The sequence below is a fragment of the Argentina silus genome (assembly GCF_951799395.1).
Source record: "Argentina silus genome assembly, chromosome: 9".
In the NCBI taxonomy this organism is placed as follows: Eukaryota; Metazoa; Chordata; class Actinopteri; order Argentiniformes; family Argentinidae; genus Argentina; species Argentina silus.
The window spans coordinates 18,534,379-18,551,754 of record NC_139663.1 but is presented as its reverse complement, the minus strand read 5'-3'; the positions used below and the strand labels follow the sequence as shown (position 1 = coordinate 18,551,754).

The following is a 17,376-nucleotide window of genomic DNA, read 5'->3' as shown; positions in this document are numbered from 1 at the left end:
ACTGTCATATGGTTTGTCAAGCCACCTGGGAATGGGTGACACACGGACAATATCAAACATCACAGAAAAAAACACCATAACAAATGTCTGCCGTAACATTTATTGGAGTATACAAAGTGCTGTGTGTACCATTCAGTTCCAGAGCTAGAATTAAATAGAAAATGACACCAACAAATAAAATAAAAAATAAAAAACATACATTGATTGCATGCAAGCACATCACTAGGCTGAAATCCACAAGGTAGAGGTAGTGGTCTACTTTGGGCTTCTTGATAACAGACATAACAAGCACAGACATGTTTGTTGTTTTAAGTCAGGTTTGCAAGCAAAGGAAGACTCCATTTTGCACACATAACATCCTCTAATTATAGTGAGACCCATTGAGGATTGACAAACCATTATTATTCCTCAGTACGTCCAGAATGAAGAACCTCTTAAGTATGCTAGGTGTATAATTGTGGTAGCATTGCAAAGATAAATACTCTGCTCTTTTTTGGTTACAAATGTACAATAAATACAAAAATACTAAACTGTCCTCATTAGATTTTGAAGATTTTTTTTTGACTGTATTAATGCACTACAGCACCAAGCACACCCCACCCCCACATACATGACACAACGGATAGACAGTAATGTGGCAATAAAAAATAATCTGGGTCCTGCTCCATACAATAATCTGGGTCCTGTTCCATACAATAATCTGGGTCCTGCTCCGTACAATAATCTCCTGCTTCCTAAGGTTATCATGTCTTTATTTTTTCCTTAATCAGAGACATTTGATGGCTGTTTTGGGAAAGATCCACTGCAACACTTGTGGGTGGCTGACACCAGTTCTGGGTGGCTGTAGACCTGTAAGCTATAGCTGGACAGTGAGAGCACACTGACCTGACCTGCTTTCTCCAGTGGAGCCTAAATCCCTGTCTGTTGGCCATCATCACCACAGATAAACACCAGATTAACACCTGTATGTCAGTCTGTGCTGACCAAAGCCCTCCTTAGACGCACACACTGGCACTCAGGTTTGCTTACTCAAGATATAAAATATATTACTAAAAGCTATGAATCCTTCCTCCCTCCCTCCCTCCCTGCCTTGGAGCAAACAGACTGATCTAAAGTCCTGGTAAAGGTCTGCATAGCTGTCAGACCAGTGATTCCTTCAAAGGAAGAAAAGAAGGAATTAAGGTAGGAAGGAAGGGTGGATGTATTTTAAGAGTATTAAAACAGGGTCAGAGACGACAGAACTCATATCAACAATCCCCTATCCCCACATAAATACCCACCCGTGTCCTTGAGTGTCGAGTTAATGGAAGTATCATAAATAATGCAGGAAAAAAACCGAAAATATACCAAGTTCTCATGTCAAAGAAACTCTTCTGCCAAATTCCCTATCTACCCCAAGAAACGCCAGTATGCATGAAAGGATTGGAATGGGTAAACAAGAGTCATAGATAGAGGGCCGCTTTCCCAGACACACCCTTGTCCATAGACTCCTTTCAAGGTAAGGAACCAAATATGTTATTTTGTCATTTGGGTGAACTATACCTTTAAAATGCATCTTCAATGGAGATTTTCTATTGAACATTTTATTGAGTCCAGGACTAAGCTTAACCTGTGCCCAGGAAACCAGCCCAAAGAATGCCAATATATGACCCTGGGTGTGAGTAATATGGCGAAGGGTTAGTTAATCCACTCAGCCTATAAAAGGGCAAGTTAAGGGTTGATTTGGAATTCAGCTTTCATCTGAGAAATTCACCAGTGGTTGTCAAGCATCCTGCCCTTCTGTCCAATCCATAGCAAGATACAAATCATAGAAATAATTCATAGAATCGATAAAATGAAGTCTATTTCTATGGATACCCAATGTTATGAACAACAGATGAGGCCCTGCATGACAACACAACAAATTATGTGGAAGTGAAAAGAGGAATTTGTTTTTCACAGCAGCCAACAAAGAGCAGCTCTGTTTTTGATCGATTTTGCAGTTTGACTGCCAAACTATCACAAGGTTGAATTTACAGAAGCATACCCACATCTCATGCTATCCATGATCCCATGTGTTTAATGACTGAAAGACATAGCAGTCGTCTGTTTCTTTTACAACATACCGTACACAACAAGGTCTTCATAAAGATTTATCAATGGTGTGATACTACTTCATTTGAAATTCCTGGACAAATTTGACATCATGGACAGACAATAGACAGAACGCCAGTGTATATGACCCCCCCGTTTGACTCACGTTCTATATCGGCAGCTTACTCATGCAAACGGCACACATACCTAACGTAAAAATATATAGTTTTATTTCTCAACATTCTTCTTTCACTCAACAAGCTATGAATTATTTCTTCATTACCCTGGAAACACACAAAACATCCACAGTTCTTAGATAATATTTCACTATGTGTTGTCAACTTCAGTTGTGAGCAATTCCACCCCTGGGAAAGGGAACTACCATTTAAGAAATGGAACCAAATTGACAATAAGAGCCAAGATCAAAATGCTTCTTTTTGAGAGCAGGGTCTGAACAAAACCTGACAGTGACATTCTGTGGGGGCACAAATTAACAGAATATATATATTTTTTTTTTAACTCAAGAACGTCGAGTCCAGTCTTACCGTCATCATAATTTATTTTCGTTTGGGGCGACTCACAGTCAACGTTACATCCTATCCCTTCACACAGCGGGAGTGTTAAAGGGGCAGTAACCAGCTGTTTGAGAGAACTGCAATCTGAGGATGGAGCTACCAAGTCCCTGTCACATAGAACTTTAATTCCCACTTTACCATAAATGATCATTGAATATCATCTTTATTCCATTCCATCCAAAGTGGTTATATGGGCTATACCGTATCAGACAATTTAGCAATCACCAATTCCAACGAACGACATTGACTGAACCGTAGCCTGTACCGGACACGAGCATAATGGCTTGTCAATGTGTGTGAACCATGAGTTGTGATTGGACTACATGAGGACTGTGGTTTCATCTGAGGTTTAACAGGTATTTTGAATCGCGTATTTGATTGCATGACAACAGACGCTACTCCATACTAAGCAACTGGCAGTTCGGTGTGTTATATAGTTTTATCATCACAAACAGAAATGTGAGTAAAAAAAAAGTAAAAAGAAACAGTGAGCTTGTCGATCCAGAAGAAAGGGAGGCTCCCGGGATGGCGACGGAGTCCTCTGGTCATCAGACGGCGACGCGGTCACGAGGGGACGACAGTGTCATCCGTCTCTGAAGTTAATGTTGTTATGCTTCTTTGCAGAATGAAGCGTTATGGGAACCATAGAACATTACACTAATAGGCCTGTCCTGTCCTAACCCAGGCTGTCATGGGACTGAGTCAGTCCTCAGGAGACCCTCGGGGTCAGAGAGGGCACAGTAGAGGGTGTAGCCTAGCTCGTCCACCTCCAGTGGCGTCAGCTCACAGAACAGGTTGACTTTGGGGCAGAGGGCGCAGGGCAGCCTCCCGGTCTCTAGGTGTCCCACTAGCGAGCGCAGCAGCTGCAGGAAGCGGTCGGCCAGCGCCTCCTGGGTCCAGTCGCCCTCCTTCTCGCTGAGCAGCAGTATGGCGTTGGTGAGCTGGCTGGACGACAGGCGCGCCAGGGCCGGGTGGAGCTTGCACACGGCCTTGGCGACCTTCAGGCAGGCGCAGCGGCAGCCCCCGTCCTCCTGGTCCAGCGCCCGCAGCCGCGCCGTCTCCGCCACGCGGAAGCTCTGCCGCCACAGGTTCTCGTGGCGCTCGGCGGCCAGCCGGTGCGGCTTGGCGATCAGCGATGCCCCGTCCTCCATGACCAGCAGAGGCAGGAAGTCCACGTAGAGGCGGCGGTCCGTCTCGTACTGGACTTCCAGGGTGAGGGTCTCCGATGGCACCACGGGCCTGATCACGTAGTCCAGCACGCTGCCGATGGCGGGCCAGTTGATGGAGCCGGCCACCAGTTTGTCGAACACCTCCAGGACAGTCTTGGGGGAGAGGTAGCCCCCCACCATGCAGCGGTCCCAGTAGCTGCTCCCCCGGGGGAAGTACTCCAGGTTTTCCCTGCGGATCAGCCAGAAGCCGGGGACGTTCATGATGGTGTCCTCCCCGGGAATGGAGGACCACAGGTTCTTCTCCAGGATCAGAGGGACCATCAGCTGGGCGTGGTCCGCCGTCACCACCTGAGAGAGGGGAGAGACAGAGGGAGAGAGGGAGGGGGAGAAAGAAAGAAAGAAAGAAAGAAAGAAAGAAAGAGAGAGAGATGAAATTGGTGGCAGAACGATAGAGCTTGCCAGCTATTCAGAAACACATTATCCTCTTTTTCTATCGCAATAGACTGTTTGACAATTCTTTTTCCCCTTCACATCTCCCCCATTGCAAGAGACTGAGGGAGACAGCATTGTTTGTGGTCACAACACTCCCAGCCAACAGCCTGTGAAGCGTTCAGTATCCTCACCCCTCCACCCTGTTCTTACCTGCAGGTCATCATACACACTCCTGCTCAGGTACTGAACATCTCTCTGAGAGAGATACACGACCAGAGCTCAGTGGTGACTGACTCTGGACTCTCTCTCTCTCTCTCTCTTACTTACACACACACACACACACACACACACACACACACACACACACACACACACACACACACACACACACACACACACACACACAAACCTGCAGGTCGTCGTACAGGCTCCCGCTCAGGTACATCTCCCTGAGGGGCATGTCAGGCAGCTTGGCGTGTAGGAAGACCCTGAGCTCAGCGCAGATGTCCAGGGCAGCCCTCCTGGCCGTGGCCTGCTCCTCTGAGGGGATGGCCACGCGCTCCTGGTAGAACGCCCATAGGTGCTCCTGCAGAGACAGACGCATCCTGGCCCGGTGGAGGTCCGTCTGCCCCGCAGCACCGCGACCCACTGCCCGCCGCATGCAGTCTGGGGAGGACACAGGCAGAAGTAGTAGATATAAGAGTGTATGAACAAGGAGTGAAGGGTTATGGGGTTGTGACAAGTATCCTCTAACCAAACTATCAGGTCCAAATCTGCATCAGCTCCTACAGTGCATAGGGTTAGGAGACCCAATTAAAACACCATAGAAACAAGCTTAATATCCACTAGTCATTAACTCCATTTAGTGGGGTTGCTACAAACCACTAGCCTATAGCAGCTAACTACGACAACCACTAGGGGGGAATTAATCAATATCATCACCCACTGTACAGGAAGTACAGCAATCCTCCGAACAGACTGTCTGTCAATAGACACAGTAAACCATTAGAACAGACTCTCTGTCAAGATGAAGCCAAAAGTGTGCAAAGACTGAGAAATCAGGTAAACCAATGACACCCACTACTCCCTCAATCCACAGTGTTACTCTGGGCAAGGATAGGCATAGTATGTGCCTGACGTACAAAGTTGAATTAGAAAGAATGCTACTTATAAAGGAGGGTCAGGAATATTTCATCACCTTATGATACAACAAGGAAAAAGTCTGGACATCAGTTTGTGGTCTTAACATGGGCCCAGAGTTTTTACTGGTTGGGTTACATCATCATCATAATCATCATCATCATCATCAGCAGCTGGCCCTACTTCTCATAAGACCAGCTCTAGTCTGGATGGCCTCACCTGGTTCAAATGAATGGGAGGAGGTGGGTAGAGTCTGGATGGCCTTACCTGGTTCAAATGAATGGGAGGAGGTGGGTAGAGTCTGCAGGGACCTGCTGACTGTCGACTTCATGTCTTGGTTCAGTACCCGTGGCGATGACCCCATCCAACTCGGCTCCTCCCAACTCCTCTTTGCCGATTGGTCCATCTTGGTGGGGCTGGTGGGAGCACTTATGGCACGGTCATACATCTGAAAAAAGGTCAAAGGTTGAACATGAATGTCTCCCCCAACGGGGGGAGGTGATAACATTTGGACAGAAATGCTGTTTCTATTTGGCTCCTCAATTAGAATCCTGTTCAGTTCAACCAACATGGACTTGTGAGTGAGTGTGTGTGTGTGTGTGTGTGTGTGTGTGTGCTGCGGTGTATTGAATTAACATCACGGATAAACAACGTGCAAAAATAAGACTCGTGACTCACTCTTTTGACTGCTAGTGTTGCGATGCCTAGCATAGCGGCTCCCCCGACTCCTAGCACCAGCTTGGCATTAGAGAGCATGAAGTCAATGGCGGTGCCAATCCCATTGTCATCTTTCTTTCCTTTACGGTCACCATTTACCCCTGCCATCCCTTCTTCTCTGTGGGGAATGTAGGGGAAAAGGCATACCAGAGGAATGTATTGATTTAGATTGTTAACGAAAAGACAAACACTTGAGACACTCATAAATATATATCAATTTAACCCTCAGGCTGATTATCAGTGTTTGGACTTTAGACTGGTGTTCGGAAATCATAGAATGGGGTCTATGTTAAAGATGGATAACAAAAAATACACCTGAGAGACACACCTAGTAGTGGTTTGACTTCAAGCACTTGCTACAGGTGGGCTGTGATTTTGACCCCCCCACCTAGACCAGTCCTCCCAGTCTACTGCTAAGGAAGAACTGTCCCCTCTTCAGTGCGTCCTCTTTGTCCGTCGGCGCGGTAAGGGCCTGGCAGCGGCGGAACTCGAGGGCTACCGCGCGCCGGTAGTAGTTTCGGTCTGTGTGCTGAAGGTGGCGCCCTGCACGGAGCAGTGCTCGGTACAGCTCCAGCACCGCACTACGAGACCAGCCGCCCATTAGGGACTACTCATGGAGAGGGGGAAGAGTCCCTGGCAACTGTGGGGAGGGAAGGAGGGAGAGAGAGAGAGAGAGAGGGTTGGTCAGAGGAGGGAGGGCGAGAGAGAGAGAGAGAGGGTCAGAGGAGGGAGAGAGAGAGAGAGAGAGGGTCAGAGGAGGGAGGGCGAGAGAGAGAGAGAGAGGGTCAGAGGAGGGAGAGAGAGAGAGAGAGGGTCAGAGGAGGGAGGGCGAGAGAGAGAGAGAGAGAGGGTCAGAGGAGGGAGAGAGAGAGAGAGGGTCAGAGGAGGGAGGGCGAGAGAGAGAGAGAGAGGGTCAGAGGAGGGAGAGAGAGAGAGGGTCAGAGGAGGGAGAGAGAGAGAGAGAGAGGGTCAGAGGAGGGAGAGAGAGAGAGAGAGAGAGAGTTGGTCAGAGGAGGGAGGGAGAGAGAGAGAGAGAGAGAGAGAGAGAGGGTCAGAGGAGGGAGAGAGAGAGGGTTGGTCAGAGGAGGGAGGGCGAGGGAGAGAGAGAGAGACGAGGAGGTAGTGAGAGAGAAGGTACAGAGTGTTATGGTTGTTAGTAGCTAGATAATCATCATCCACCCACTTATAAAGAAATATGCAAGAGAGGGTCAATAGAACAGCTGTACTGTTTGCAAATACCGTGTCCCCAGCTGGATAGAGGACAGGGCAACACAGACTTAGTTACGCTAAGCTAACTAACTCAAACAGTACTTCTTCAAAAGATCCAGGAAACAAGCTTTTCTGCCACAACGTTTGCCACTCTTACTTTTACCACAGCTGTCATGCGTTGCTCCAGTCTGACACTGGAAAACATTTTTTTTTAAATCTATAACAAGCACTTTTTGGTAGCTGGCTTGTCCATTAACTGACTAGCTACATCTAAAACACCTGGCTAGCTAAGTAACCATCACCTTGGGGGTGAGATTGGCGTCATTGACACGGGTTATAACTCAGCTGAGGGAGTCGATGACTTGCCACGGGAGCTGACGGGGATAACGTCCCACATGTCTCTGATCTTGAACCAAGTTAACGGCTGCATCTGTCGGCCGACCAGCTCGCTTTACACCATGGTTCATTCGTTCCAAAAGAACACTCAATAGCTAGCCTACTAGCAATAGCTAGGATCTTTTTCAACGTGCATGCCCGTTAGATATCCGGTTATCATAACCACAACAGTCAACAGACTAATGTTAACTGGTGATACAATAACATATCTGGCGTTTCCCGAGGAAAGGCTGCCAAGCAAGCGACCAAAATAGAGTCCTCCTGTCAAACCCCTTTAGCCTTAGCCTTAGCCTAGCTTCAAATCTAGCCTCTATGAAACTTCCTTCCTTGGAGGTGATACACACATTCAAGCGAAAGAAAATACAATGCAATGATAAAACATAACTTCACACTGCCAAGAAATAGCAGTCAACTTACGTTTGAGAAACTATTTCAAAGATTTGTCCTTACAAGTGCAACAGACACAGCTCCCCTCACGCCGGGGTCAGAACGACAGAACGGAAGGAAGTAGTATATTGGCACTTGGATTACTGCGTCCGGGGTGTGAAATATTTTTGGGGCCACCGTTTGGTTGTGGGCCTTTCATGAGTTCATTATTTTATTACAAACAATAGAGAATAGAATAGTATAATAGAATTATATCAGATAAGAAAACATAATAAAATAAACATATTTATAAACACCACCCACCCACCCACCCACACACACACACACACACACACACACACACACACACACACACACACACACACACACACACACACACACACACACACACACACACACACACACACACACACGCAGACACACTTCAATCAGATGGGACAATGAAGATTGTTGTGATGTGAAAATGCACATCTTACTCAGAGCCACATTTTTCAGGGAATCACGTTCAAGACTAGTCCAGTTCAAGACATCTCTCAACTATAACCTACCTGTGCCACTCACAAATAACCCATCACATGCTCCTCGTCTACATTTGGAATGTTCAAGTACTTTGAATGCTCAAGGACCTGTAACCTGTGGCCATTACGCTTTTTAGATTTGTGAGTCAGATATCATAGCCTAGCCTACTGTACCTCAGTAAACCTTACAGGTAAACAAGTTACTGAAGGTACTTGAACAAGAATATAGTCTTGTGTTAAGTTGTTAGACTATTGTAACTTATTGGAGATGATATAAGAGATGAAAGGGACGGTCAGCTAATTGAGCTTCTCATGCCCCTTATTCTACTGTACGGTGGCCACAAATCTTATTATGATGAGGAGCCATGGCCAAAACTAAGAGAAGTGTATTTAATGAAATCAAAGTACACCGTCACAAGTTCTTTTTTTTTTTTCTTTTTTTTTTTTTTAAATTTCAAATTAATGAATCACTTGAAAAATCTTCTAAGATGACCAGAATTTGTCTTTAACTTCCGATTAGAGGAGCGTAGGAATTTGCAATGAGAAGCTTTCTCTGATTCACCGGGTCTCTGTGGACAGACAGGAAATTGAATTCCTTAATTGGAATCACTAGATACATATTATAGCCAGCCCTTGTGTGTATAGAGGAACAAAACTTGCTCCCTCCACTGACTGCCCCGGCATCTTTCTGACTGTCCAGATCTTGGAGTGTCTTCGGTATTGAGGTAAGCTCACATACACTTTCACAAATTCCATTCAACAGAGTTTTGTGACTTTGCAATGAGTATAGGAATATGGCTACCTTGGCAAATATGTTCTGTGTAATTCCACTGTTCCGAACCATCTTCTGTAGCCTGTTGCTGTAATTGTGAGTCAAATGTTACATAGTGGCATTTTGTCTGCTCATAGACAAAACAAGATAAATGTTGACTTTAATGAAAAGTTGTGTAAGCTGGCAAACATGATTTGATGGTCTCTCTTGAAATCTATATATTTTAAGTCAGTTACAGTTGTCACATAAGCATGGTACAGTCTCCATATTCTTTGGTGGAGGGCAGAATCTTTGCTTATTCTATTGAAAGAGTGTCTGGCGGAAAGCACCTTGACGAACAAATAGAATCATAGTGTTGAAACTGCAGTATATCTTTGGTCATAGGCACAGCTTAACTGCAGTATATCTTTGGTCATAGGCACAGCTTAACTGCAGTATATCATTAGTCATAGGCACAGCTTAACTGCAGTATATCATTGGTCATAGGCACAGCTTAACTGCAGTTTATCATTGGTCATAGGCACAGCTTAACTGCAGTATATCTTTGGTCATAGGCACAGCTTAACTGGTACCATGATTCATATGCACATATAAACAGTGTAACACATAAATCGTCTTGTTCCTCAGCAGATTAATGGTTTCCACTAGCACTCAGATATTTGCTATTGCAAAGGGGCTTATTGTCCTATGGCATGGAAAAGAAAAAGTAATTGGCTGCTGTCAGAATATAGAGCTCACATACAAATATGAGGAACTTTAACTTGTCATCGCACCCGACCTCCTTTATTTCAGTTGTGATTCTCTGAGATTGTTTAGTTGTTCCCATACCAGGAGATCTCTGCTATCAACAAACACATTTAAACGGAAATTTTTGAATGACCTCTGGCATGAGTAAACAATGGCTTGTCACTAAAGTTACTCATTCATTGAGGCACAAAAGGGTAGAATATATGTTGATAATATATATGCATATATTTCCAATACTTTTTAAATTAAGGTACACTACACATATGGTATAAGGTACTACACAAACAGTAGAGTGATCTATTATCATCCAATCACAGGCAATCACAAGATCAGAATCATTGCTAAACTTGAATGTTGCTCAGGGAAGAAGAAAACAAACAAGCAGCATTGTGAAGAAGGGCTGGTCAAATCAGCACAAATCCAATTACCCAACATGGTCATACACCATGAGACATGTTCCCATGACAACTGGAAATACAAACACCAGGCTATTCTTACTATGACAGGGATGGAGGCTATTTGGTAATTAATGCAGTCTTAATGCACTCTGGGCATGTGAGCGAAGATAGGAGAGAGATAGGTCATGATTAATCTCAATAGCAGTTGACCGTATAAGAAGTATTGTACTACTTGGAATCTGCAAATTCCCAATGCGTTCCATTCTCGTCAGCCTAATGAATCCACAAAGGGTTCTTTGTGTCGCTCACAATCCTTTCTCCTTGGGAACATTATTAGACTTATTGAATTATAGCTTTAACAATCATGTGGAAAGGCTTGTGTATCATGGGAAGATGTACAGGAGGATGTGCAGTAATAATCAAAGGATTAAGGTCATATCATATACAGCGTGTACAATATTAAACAATATTCGGCATAGGCCTGGCATATCTACATAGCCTCCATATTGACATCAAAGTTCAAAATACATTATTAGTTGAACTCAGTTATGGTATTTGTAACTAACTTTAACTGTGCATGACCTAACTCACCTCACCCTCTCATTGCACTAGGACCCCCCTTATCAACAGGATGGCCCTTCTTGATTACCCCATTCCAGAGCTGGAAGTCACCCTTCAAGAGGCAAGCCGTGTGCTCCAGCTTACCCTTAGCCCTGAGCTCTACCCCGAGTACAAGAACACCCTTAGCCAACAGAGGGAGGTCCTGCAAGAAGCCCAGGAGTGCTTGGCAGCAGCTGTGTCTGGACGAGAGAACTGGGTGACAGAGCAGTTCAAGAGCAGGCTGCTGTCTAGTACCGACCCCCTGCCCACGTCCACAGCCATCCCTTCTGTCCTGCCCGCATCCAGGGCGAAGAAAGAGTGTACCCAGTTTGAGAGGGCGGCCGCTCTGCTGTGGGCGGTGGCGAAGCTGTACAGTGAGCCTTCGCTGGTGGAGGGGGATGAGCCCACAGAGCGCACACAACAGTCTGAGGTCTTCGCTTCCAGTCGCATTCCTGGGAAGAAACAGGATGAGATCAAGGTGATCTTTGGGAAATATAAATACAACTATGAATGGAAAGAAAAAAAAAACACTGATGTAATAAGTAGTGCTAACAAATAGGTCAATAATGACAGTAAAACAACCAAAACCTCTCCTCATCATGCTCCTCTTCCCTTATTTCCCTCTATAGAGATTATGTTCTATTTCTAACACCCTTTATTTTTTTCAGGTATACCCAGAAATGGCCTGCTTCTAACCTGCTCTCTGTTTTTCAGGTATACCCAGAGAGCCTCCATGCTATCATCATCTGTGTAGGAGGGGTGTTTCCTGTTAACATACTGTGGCGCCAGACCCCGGGAGGACCCACCTCCCCTCTCCCTTTCCTAGACATCTACAACCAGGTGGTTCAGGCCATGGGCCAACCGAGAGCTGGGAAGAAGAACGATCCCTCTGCCATCTGCAGCCTCTCTGCCCTGCAGCGACAGGCTTGGAGCAGTGTCAGGGAGGAGATCCTGAGGAAAGGAGGGGAAGCTGCCAAGTCTCTGGGACTGATGGAGAGCGCTGTGCTGGCTCTCTCCTTGGAGGACTGCAACCCACCTCCTGATCTGGCGGATACCCTCAATGCTGTCAGGCTGGGAGGGGGAGACGGCCCCTGTCTAAGATACTATGACAAGGTATGGGATGGGACGTTCATGGTAATTGCTGACGTCATGTGGTGCTGTGATGGATTAACTGTATTCATCAGGTGACATGGTAAAGATATGGTACTTATTATAATGCGTTATATGGAAATCTTAAATTCAATCTAAATGTTTTTTATATGGACAAGCTTGAGTTAAATTCACAATTATTCAATTTTAGATTTAATCTTTACTGCACCACAGAGATAATTGCACCCGACTACCTCCAGCTTATTAACTTAACTGGCTGACATAAACGGAGAGAATACAGGTTCCCCTTAGGTCAACATCGTCACATCATAACATATAGAGGAAAAAACATTAATTCTTTTTTTTCCACAGGTGGTGAACCTGGTGGTGTTCAAAGACAGCACAGCAGGGATGGTGTTTGAACACAGCGCACTGGACGGAATGGTCGCTGGGTTAGTAGCTGAGAGTGTGTGGTATCTCTCTGAGTCTGTTAACCTAGACCTAGCCCAGGCTGACACAGGAAGCAATGGATCCCCTACTCCCCCTAATCCCCTAAATCCCCTAGCATTCCCCTTGCACAATATCACTAAACCAAGCCCAAGCCCCTCCCTAAAGGCCACTCACCCAATCATCACATTTGAGGTTTCTTCTTACCCAGATGTATTTGCCACCCTCCGTGGTCCAAGGGGCTTATATGATGCATGGATCAACATATCCTTGCAGCTCTCCCTGAGGCAGACTCTCGGGGACTCCGCTGCCAACCTTATCCTTGTAACACCCACCCACATGCGCCACTACAAGCATGGCCGCTGTGACCCAACATACTCTCTTACCATGCGTTCCTGCCAGCTGGTGGGTGCTTTAGCATCCTGCATAGGACCAGACAACAACCCCCGATACACTAACGAACTCCTCCGCCTATTCCACTTGACTTTCCTGGAGCATAAGAACCTCATTAAGGCCACTAAGAGTGGCCACGGAGTGGGCCCTCACCTGGCAGCCCTGCGCTGGTCCATGTCACCTGACAACCCGCTAAAGAAGTTCCTGGAGCCCTTCGGATGCCCGTCCGTTTACCTCACAGGCACGGACCTGACGGAAGGCGTGGAATGTGCAGTTGGAAATGTGTATGCTGAAGACCAGCTGGCTGTGACCTACCTAGGGAGGAGGGACTCCGTCCGCATCGTGCTGAATGGGAAAGGCAGCTTCGCCAGAGTACTGCAGAAGCTTCAGGAGAGCCTGAAAGTTAACCTGAAGCTGGTGATGCTTCTCGCTGTCAGATATGCCATCGCAGGGCAGATGGGGGCAATGAACTGTCTGTTGCAAGAAGGACAAGCATTTAAAATGAATGGATCGGCTGGGGAAAATCAAGGTCAAGGGGGCCGAAAACAAGGGAAAGCGATTTCCAAGACAACACTACCCACTGACTCTGCCTCCAACATGAGTCCAGGCTTCACTCTGGTGATCCATGGAGGAGCTGGGGAGGAGATGATGCTGAATCAAAAGGTGGTAGGTGTCATTGAGTTCGCTCTCCTGACAGCCTTGACCCTTGGGGCACAAATCCTACAACAGGGAGGCAGTAGTCTAGACGCAGTGCAGAGGTCTGTGGAAGCCCTTGAGGACTGCTTTCTATTCAATGCCGGGAAGGGGTCAGTATTCAACAAGGACGGCAAGAATGAGATGGAGGCAACTATAGTGGATGGTAATGGAATGAATTCTGGATCTGTGGCCTGTGTGCAGAGTGTGAAAAACCCCATAAAAGCAGCTAGGCGTGTCATGGAGAAGAGCGCACACTCACTCTTGGTAGGGGAAGGTGCAGAGGAGTTTTTGCAAAGCTTAGAAGAGAAAGAAAAGCCTGTGAGGGCCGAGTACTTCCACACTGACGTTCGCCGCAGAGAGCTGACTGCCAAGCTCAGTAGTAGCAATGTCTCCAAAAACAACCACCCACAGACAGTGGGAGCTGTTGCTTTGGACCACCGGTGTAGGTTAGCAGCTGCAACATCTACAGGTGGGCTAGTGGGCAAATGGAAGGGGCGTGTTGGAGATACAGCAGTAGTGGGAGCAGGAATCTTTGCAGATGACAAGCTAGCGGTGACCTGCTCTGGTGATGGGGATGTGTTTCTAAGGCACACAGTTGCACAGAAGGTGGCCAGTCTCTACTATCACAAAGGCTACACTCTCAGAGCAGCATGTAGGGAGGTCATGACTGAGAATTTAAAGGGCAGCTGTGCAGGGATCATTGCTGTTGATGCCAAAGGTGATGCTGTTATAGAAACCAATGCTGGGGTGATGTTTGTGGCGTCCATGATTGACGGCATTTCACGCGTCGAAGTCCTTAGACCCATGAAGAGTTACTCCAATGTGATCTGGGAGACTGATGAGCTGGTCGCTTATCTGCAGTCCACCCCCTGGACTCCAGGAGCCACCATCCTGACTAGAAAAACTCTCAGTGGACCAAGCAGCATCTTTCAGCTGGCAGCGCCAGATTTTGTAGCACTGTTGCTAGGGGCACGCACCGTTGCTAACCTGCTATGTGTGCGACTGGGGGTGCAACGCTGTGCCCTGGTATGCAAACCACATTCTGATCAGCCTGCCCATATCAGAGTACTGCCACTTCATGGTCTGGAACCAAGCTGGCAACCCCATCTGGCTGGAGAGGAGGATTTCCAGCCCTACGACCCAGGTTACTGCAGCTCTAAGAGTGGACCAAGGTGGGAGGATGCAGACCTTGACAACGTCCAGGCCAAGATTCGGGACAAGCTGCCGACGCCCAACGCCCCGTCTTGCTACGACTTTTTGGGAGACCCCTCCCACAACAACCTGTTCTGCCGAATTGTGCGTGGGGAGGAGCAACAATGGCGGATATGGGAGGACAAGGATCATGTGGCATTCCTCACTCCCTACCCGAACCAGCCTGGTCTCACTGTTCTGGTGCCACGCAAACCACTATCCGGTGACATTTTCCGTCTGGAGGAGACTGACTACACAGCTCTGATCCTGGCCACTTGTAAAGTAGCTCAGCTGCTGGAAGAAGGGATGAGAGCTCGAGGTGTTGCACTTATCTTTGAAGGACTTGAGATTGACTATGCTCATGCAAAACTGATCCCATTGGTTTCTTCACCAAACTTTAAGCCTGCTGACCTGCCTCCAGAGTACTTCCAAAGCTACCCTGGATATGTCTCATCTGCTGATGGCCCCCCTGCTAGTCCAGAGACCCTGAGAGAGATACACAACACAATCACACACTGCAGGCCTCCTCGATCCTGGGAGGACCCCCAGACTCACTCCACGCTAGCCATCAAGAGCCAGTGGTACCGCAATCTCTTTCAGATTCAAAGCACTCTCTTCCACACCACAGTGGAGTACTTCCACAATGTCTGCCAGTACGCCTACGCCCTGACTCCTCTCACCACCGACACCATATCCTCTCCTATGGGTCTGGGGTCGGACTCTGAGCCTGTCTACGTCAACATGCTGGGGCAAGACGTGTACTTGGCCGACTCCATGCAGTTTGTGCTGGAGTATTTCTTAAGATTCCAAGAGAACCTGCCGGGGACCTACTACGTCTCGCCTAGTTTCCGGGGAGAAGACCCCGACGCCACACACCTGAACCAGTTCTACCACGTTGAGTGCGAGGTCTTAGGTGACATGGAGAAAGCCATGCATATAGCTGAGGGATATGTGGCTCATATGACCAATGCAATGCTGAAGAAACACTCTGACATCATTCTGAACACTGCGGGGACCCTCTCACACGCCCAAGACATGCTGAAAACATTGGATGGGAAAACCCCTCTTCCAAGAGTCACTCTTGACCAAGCCATACCAATGATGCCCTCTTCAGACTGCCTGGAGTGGGTACAGGACGGGCAGCCCCATTTTGGCAGGAAGCTGACACGCAAAGGAGAGCGAGTCCTGATCGAGAGGTATGGCGGTGCTGTTTGGCTAACTGAGATGGACCACCTGGGTGTGCCCTTCTATCAGGCCTACGTGGAGGGCTCCGGGAGGTGCAAGGCCAAAGCAGCTGACCTTCTACTGGGACTGGGGGAGACTGTGGGGCTTGGAGAGCGTCACTCCACCCCTGAAATGGTGCAGGAGGCCCTCAGGCATCACGCCGTGCCAGAGGAATCCTACAAGTGGTACATCAACATGCGCCAGATCATTCCCTTGCTCACCAGCGGGTGGGGGATGGGCACAGAGCGCTACCTGTGCTGGCTGCTCCAACACAATGACATCAGAGACATTCATATCATACCCCGTATGAAGGCCAGGAAATTCATGCCTTGAAAGTCCCGCATTAACCCTTCAGTTTCCCAAAGACTGGTTCAAAAATGTTCCCCTAATGACTGTGATTCCTATCAGAGAAGAGGAGGTAGAGCATCGAAGGACTGTATGACGAGACTCACCATTTATCAAACTCTGTCACCACAGAATTAAAGTAAATATCGGCAGTTACATGACCATGACTCACAGTCGCAGTTTTAACAAAAAAAAGGGCAGGGGCAGAACTTTTGACTGTTAATGGAAGAGGTTTTGGAACAAACATTTAGGAAGGAAGGGCAACAGAAACAGAGGGGGTATTTCCTATAAACGAATGATGCCAATGAAATCACTGTTTGTAAAAGCCTTAGGTCACACATTACACTCTAAATTGCTCCCACACCTGTTTAGTAGCTAGATAGATATTACATAGTTACATAGATATTTGATAATTACATAGTACATGGAGTTGACAAAGCAATAACTAATTACTATGCAATGACAATGTACAACGCAATGTTGTTACTGGAGTCATTACAGAGTTAGGTATGGGGGCAAATTAATGTAAAGTATGAACAAACCTTACATTTATTATCTTGACACATAGCCTATTATTTCATTGAAAGAAGTATTCACTGAATACAGATGACTTACACTATGGTACAGACACTTTAAAAAGTGAATACTGTTCACAGACATCTTAACTGTGGCTAAACAAGTGAGAGAAAATAATCTTCAATAAATTACATTTCTGTTGATACATATGTGACCTTAACCATGACTCTTGCTAACCTGCAGTGAAACACTGCATAAATATAGAATTTGGGTAAAAAATTAAAAAAAAAAAACGGAAAAAAGGTTGAAAACATTCCTGGTTAAATTAACACATGGTTAAAA

At 46.7% G+C, this 17,376-nt stretch overlaps 1 protein-coding gene across 3 annotated transcripts; it reads right to left on the bottom strand.

Annotated features, from left to right (window-relative positions):
• Window positions 1-86: 86 nt before the first annotated feature.
• On the bottom strand, window positions 87-6,575 carry mief1 (mitochondrial elongation factor 1). Of its 3 annotated transcripts, none has more exons than XM_083676630.1 (5): window positions 6,435-6,575; window positions 6,068-6,219; window positions 5,609-5,837; window positions 4,659-4,915; window positions 87-4,165 (listed from the first exon to the last, which is right to left on the bottom strand). In XM_083676630.1, the coding sequence occupies exons 2-5, from the start codon at window positions 6,212-6,214 to the stop codon at window positions 3,338-3,340; spliced, it is 1,461 nt and encodes a 486-aa protein (XP_083532756.1). In that variant the 5' UTR covers window positions 6,215-6,219; window positions 6,435-6,575; the 3' UTR covers window positions 87-3,337. The 3 variants fall into 3 exon arrangements, with proteins under 3 accessions (XP_083532756.1, XP_083532755.1, XP_083532757.1); XM_083676629.1 differs by having other exon boundaries at window positions 6,068-6,224; window positions 6,435-6,570; XM_083676631.1 differs by having other exon boundaries at window positions 5,657-5,837; window positions 6,068-6,224; window positions 6,435-6,570.
• Between the last annotated feature and the right edge of the window lie 10,801 nt (window positions 6,576-17,376).